The sequence below is a fragment of the Mugil cephalus genome, chromosome 7 (genome assembly GCF_022458985.1).
Source record: "Mugil cephalus isolate CIBA_MC_2020 chromosome 7, CIBA_Mcephalus_1.1, whole genome shotgun sequence".
Taxonomy (NCBI): Eukaryota; Metazoa; Chordata; class Actinopteri; order Mugiliformes; family Mugilidae; genus Mugil; species Mugil cephalus.
This window is the reverse complement of record NC_061776.1, coordinates 11,294,388-11,300,387: the sequence shown is the minus strand read 5'-3', so window position 1 is coordinate 11,300,387 and position 6,000 is coordinate 11,294,388. Positions and strand designations below refer to the sequence as shown.

The 6,000-nt window shown below is 39.3% G+C and overlaps 1 protein-coding gene across 1 annotated transcript; it reads right to left on the bottom strand.

Moving 5' to 3' along the window:
- apoda.1 (apolipoprotein Da, duplicate 1) lies at positions 1 to 1,907 on the bottom strand. Its single transcript, XM_047589530.1, has 5 exons — positions 1,798 to 1,907; positions 1,498 to 1,636; positions 618 to 739; positions 444 to 529; positions 1 to 350 (listed from the first exon to the last, which is right to left on the bottom strand). Exons 2-5 carry the CDS (start codon positions 1,609 to 1,611, stop codon positions 115 to 117), a joined length of 558 nt encoding a protein of 185 aa, XP_047445486.1. The 5' UTR covers positions 1,612 to 1,636; positions 1,798 to 1,907; the 3' UTR covers positions 1 to 114.
- Positions 1,908 to 6,000: the final 4,093 nt, after the last annotated feature.

The following is a 6,000-nucleotide window of genomic DNA, read 5'->3' as shown; positions in this document are numbered from 1 at the left end:
CCAGGAGAAAAACTTTAATTCATGTTAAAATATTAGTCAAAGGTGTTTCTGGAACCAATTCTTGAATCATTTCCCTCCTGCTGCCGCCGCGTTATGTTGTGTTTCCGTCGCCGCTCACAGAGTTTTTTCACAGCCCTGCTGCCTGCTGGGAATCATCCTGCTCACGTCGATGTTGTTGCTGGCAAACACCTCCTTGGCTTTCTCAACCGTTTCGTCCGGCAGGGTCCGTTTTCGGCTCATGATCCAGGCGAAGTCGACGTGGAAGAGCCTGAGGACGTCCGTGCAGGAGTACACCAGGGCAGTGTTCACGTAGTCGGTGGACAGGATCCAGTAAGGGGAATAGGGAAGGACTGTGGTGAACACACACAAAAGAGGCAGATCTTTGAGAGAGTCCGTCTGATATATGGCTTAACACAGGCACAGGCATTTACTGTCCCCCTCACCGTATGAATAACTTATTCCCAGCTTGGCAGGATTCTTCATGTCCTCTATGACACCGGTCCCTTCGATCTTCCTCAGCTCTCCTTTTCTGTTTCATCCCAGACAGACAAATTTCATGAATGCAAAGCGTGCACACGTTTTACCTCCTGACTCTGCATTTGCATCGCGGGACTCACAGTATTTCAGAGCTGACCACCCGGATGGAGTTGTCTGTCTTCAGTGTGAAATTGGTTTCGATGCAGCGACCCTTCTCAAACTGGGCCGGCAGTTTGGCAATTTCAAACCATCTCCCCATGAACTGTGAGGGCAAGTGCACACACATGTGAGTTCAAAGATAATTGAGAGAGACATGTGAGCTGACACTATGAATAAATCTACATGCTTAAATGGATTCTGTAATATGCATGGCAGGTGTCCAATCAAACCTTTTTGTTTCAACAGTGGGACTCCAAATCAAATTTCCCCTCAGGGTTATGAAATGCATCCTACTTCCCGAACTAATGAACGTATGTTTAATTCAGACTTATTGATATTTTACTCATGTATTCCTGTTTTAAGCCACCCTTCACTCCAACATTACATTTATTTACTCATTGACACACATTGCTCAAATAAGCTTATTGTAACACACTCTTATGTATTTACAGTTAATTCCTGATTGTGTATGATTAATTGTGTCCATATAAGAAACGTTGTCTGTTGTATTGTCATATATTTCACGGAATATGTCATAATGCCACATGTAGAAGTTTATTAATACCACGACTAATACTAATAATGCTCTGTACTTTTTCTTAAGTGAATGATCTGAATACTCCGTCACCGTCATTATTTTAAGATCATTATTAAGTCATATTTGCATGATAACTGTGCTGAGGTTTACTAATTAATGCCTATTTGCTATTGGCCCATATGCATTTCTAATGAAATAAGAGCCAGTAAACTTGTGCGCTCGCTACAAATCAGACACTGGTGCTATTACAAGTTGTGCAAGAATAGAAGAAGAAATCATTTCATCCATTTTGTTCAACATATTCTCCACCAATTGTCACCTACCTGTTTGAGGGTGAAGGCCGGTTGAACCGATGGTTCTGGACACGGGCCCCAGTGGGGAGTCTGGGCCCTGATGACCGGCAGGATGAGCCCAAAAACCAGAGCGAACGATAACATCGTGGTAAAGATGGGCCTTCGTTACCTGCACATAGAGATAAGCCGGAATTTTAATAGCATGAAACCTCGAACCTCGAAACCTCGAAACCACGAAACATAATTATTTAACCAAAGAAAAGGCAACATCACTTCAAGAAAATAAAACATGCTGCAACTAAAAAAAAAAAAAAAAGTATTTTCCCAAACCTCTGCTTCCCGGAGGTTCAGATATGTGCCTTTCTTTCTTTCTCTCTTTCTGGTATTTGAGTTAGAGACGTTGCAGTTCGGGAGGTTTTGCCGTTCTGTGACTCTGTGTCATCAATGGGCGTCTTTGTGTAGGCGACAGCTTCATTTCAGACATGAAGTAAGCTATTAGCTAATTGGAGTCATGGGGGACATACCAGCAGGAAAAAAAACATGTTCTCCTGCTCTGCATGGACAGGGATTTGTTCTTCATTATTGGAAGATTTATTTAACAATTTCCAAAGCTGCGTGATACCTTAAAAGGAACAACCAGCAGCTGAATTATTTAAAGATTTTTTTAAAGCTGAGGAGAATAGTTGATATACACGTGTAAAGAACTACTGGGCACAATCAGACCTGCTTATGTAAAGAATAATTACATTCGATCTGGTTATATACTGTCTTGTTTACATCAAGGTGGTGTAGCTCCAGAAACGGTCAACATCAGTCAGCTGATCCACCATTTTCGTCTGGGAATAAAAACAGTGAGAGTGAGAGGGGCAGTGAACAATCACAGAAATTAGCCTGAATAAAAGTTAAGGTAAAATGAACGTCAACAATACCAGACAATATGTGCATTCAATGTTTCTTCTAATGTCAGTGTTTTTTTATATACATTTGACACCCAGAAACAGGCCATTTTGATTCCTTTGCTTTCATTTTTTTACTCCTGTTTCAAGCCACCATTTTTCCGAGTCCCCTTGAGACGACTGAAGGGGAGGATATTCACACATCACTCCAGGAAGCGTTGATTAGTGGGAAACATCTGGAGAGCAATGGACTGCTACGCTAAAATGTCTCAGCTTTCTGAATTAGCTCTCGCCGGCATGTATTTTAAGTCACATTACGTGTGAATTGTGTCTCTTTTATGTCGAATAACCATAAAAGAGAAAAGATAACGAAAGAGCTACCCCAAATGAGATGGATGAAAGGAGTTTAAAGCAAGGCTCCTGGCTTTGTGAGGCTGTTCTTGAGCTAAAAGAGGTTTTAGTGTTTAACCGAAGCAATGTGTTTCTGCTTTAGATGCATCAAATATGCACAAACCCCAAATCTCAGACACGTGACTCAATTAACAGAATACTTCAGCATTAAAAGCAGGAACTGAAGCATCTTCACTGCAGCGTCTCAGCCCACAGCGTCGCATTTAAATAAACAATGAAACGTCTTGGACCAAACACTGTCAGTTACATGCAAAGACTGTCAAGTGCGCTCTGCTTCCAGACAAAAGCACACAGGCTAAATGGAAGAAGAAAAAAGATCAAAAGGCTCAATTTCTTGCTAACACGCTTCAGAGAGGAACTACTTGTTAGCTGCACATGCAAACATCAAAGCTCGGTTTAAGCAGAGGCGATTTTTCTCTGGATGGAGTCAATGAGTTCAAGTGGTCAGATGATTGTGGACAAAAATACGAAGGGAGCGAGAAACAGACTCAGACAATGAAGACGACAAAGGCTGTAATTAGCACTTACTTGTTTCAATTGCATGCATGTGAGTCAGATAATTCAGTTTCTCCTTTTGTCTCGTCTTTTGGTGCTTTCAGACGTGAAACAGTGAGTCCATTGTTACGATATTTGTGGATTTTCTGTAGAAAATAAAGTGATAAATATAAATTTTATAGATGCCACATACTCACACTAAAGCTACACTTTAACCAGTCAATCATAGCCAGTCATATGTTGAGTTTTCTTGAAGTCTTTTAATCACTCATCCAAAAACAAAAGGGGGACACCTCTAATTTTTCAATAGAGAAGGAGAACTAAGACTAAGACTTTTGAAAATACCAGTATTTTTTCTAGTGTCTCACCTCCTATACTATTACAGGTTTTCACTGGTTTTCTACGGTGAAGGACTCTAGGCATTGCCGTTGTTTGTAACCTAGCAACAGTAACACAGGAAGCCAACAAAGGGTCAGATGAAGAAGCCATTTGGATGAGGAGTGAAACATCTTAAATTAAAAAAAAAAAAAAAAAAACTCAATAATGACCTCTGACATGGAAGTTAAAGCTTGTTTCTGATACTGGTGCAGTTCAAATTCATTTGAATTCTGTTCACTCTTATGCTCACTAGTCTCCCACAACGTAAAGCTGAAAAACCTTTTAAACAATTTACCGAATGTGTTTAAAGCATCGAAGAAGTTGCTTCAAAGTATAATTTATTAAGATTAAATAACTTAAAAACCAACAACAACAAAAAAAAACAAAAACAAGATGGGTTGGTCAAATAGACTAAACAAAGAAGAAGACACTCAGGACAGTCCCCTAAACATAACGAACTGAGCCCTAATCAAAAATCAAACAGTCTTTACCACTGTTGACCAACAGAGGGAAACACAGGAGCCTGTAACAAAGTCAGTCCTGCTGCTACTTTTATGCTAGAACTTTGTGTTGTGACGATCATTGTACTGAACAGAACAAGCGTGCAGAGTGGCTTTAGGACAGACTTAAACTTGCATTAATAGCTACTGATGGTAGCGTGTAGTTATTTGACCCTTTTTAGGATGCCACTAGAGGGGTTACTGTGTTACCACCAAGCGAAGCCTAACTCAGATTTTAATGTTCGATATGCTGACTTACTTAATTGTATATATCTGTACATCTCTATTTTATTTATTTTATATTTTATATTACTCATAGTGCTTTCTACTGTTTTTTATATTTGCACTACTTTAATGTATGTACACTTTAATGTAATGTATGTACACACATGTCAGCCAATGATTCTTGAATCTTGATGGCAGTGTTTGTATGTTAACCTCTTTGTTAGCACTACTTAATGTTATTTTTGTATCTGCGGAGGCAAATATCCTATTGGATGTAAAATTCTCAAATGATAAATTCACACATTTTAACCAAAAAAATACAAACAATCCATCTATAAATTGATTAATCAATCGATATTTCTGGCCAAAGATGCAGCGCAGCCTTTTTACGTGTTAACAAAGACATTGTCTGTCATGAGGCATAAAGAGTTCTTCATGTTGTTTTCAGCTGAACTGGGTTTCTAAACATGTTTCACCTGGCATCTTGGATCAAGGGATTGTAACATCTTATCCTGTGTGTTAATGAATACATCTCTCCACCAAACATTACACCACCTTGGTTAATCTGAACAGCTTCCTCCATTGCCTCCTTGTTGGTTTTCTGATCGGTCTGAGGGCTCCCACCGTTTGTCAAGTCAAGACTTCCTATGCTACTGTTGCTAGGTCAGACAAATAATATCCACGTGAAGTAACACAAGTCTCTCATACTTGTTCAATCTAACCTAACTCATGTCTGCGCATGTTAAATAAATCATGGTCATATGATAGTTGCGTTTCTGTTTGTACAGTATGTTAACTTGTGTGTTAGACCTCCTTAATGTTATTTTTGTATCTGCGGAGGCAACATCCTCTCGTATGTAAAATTCCCAAATGATAAACCGTAGAAATCCAGACATTTTAACCAAAAAATACAAACAATCCATCTATAAATATGTTAATCAATCATCATGTGACCAAAGATGCAGCGCAGCCTTTTTGCGTGTTAAAAAAGACATTGTATGTCATAAAGCATGAAGAGTTCTTCATGTTACACTACGTGGACGTGGTTGATAACAATATTATGTGACAGCGACGGCAAAGACTGACATGTTGCTGCTCTTGGAGCTGGGCCAGCTGTTTACACATGTGTGTGTGTGTGGGACAAAACACCGTATAGTGTGCTGTAAATCATACACACACACCGAGCTTGAGAATAATTCCTGCTGCTGATGGACAACAAAGGTCACGACTATATGTGGAACGTTTTACCTAAAGTGAACTGACAGCTCTCAGAATCTGAGTTACTGCTGCGTTCATGGAAGTGATGACGACGGTTCACTGGCTGAGACAAAGGTTACACAATGCACAAAAACCGCAGGAGCTACAAGTGTACATATACACTTTAGGCTAATTTTTGTTTTGTTTTGAGTTTAAGTTACATTCATAGTTAATGTTAATTTGGCACATTTAATTCCCAAAACATTTATTATGGTATTTCTTGGCCACAGGCCAGTACAAGTGTGATGTTTTCGAGCTAATGATTGTTAGCCAGTCTAACTAGATGCTAACTGTGGCTTCACAATTAGCTCTCAATGAGAAAGACGTAAAATTTCGAACCATTCTTTATTAATTAGTTAACATTAGTTTAC

Excerpts from the sequence above, each read along its gene's own strand:
- apoda.1 (XM_047589530.1), bottom strand. The coding sequence starts at position 1,611 with ATGTTATCGTTCGCTCTGGTTTTTGGGCTCATCCTGCCGGTCATCAGG. Across the intron at positions 740-1,497 it reads CGGCCTTCACCCTCAAACAG|TTCATGGGGAGATGGTTTGA; the intron begins GTAGGTGACAAT and ends TTGCCCTCACAG. Across the intron at positions 530-617 it reads GTGGTCAGCTCTGAAATACT|AAAAGGAGAGCTGAGGAAGA; the intron begins GTGAGTCCCGCG and ends GGGATGAAACAG.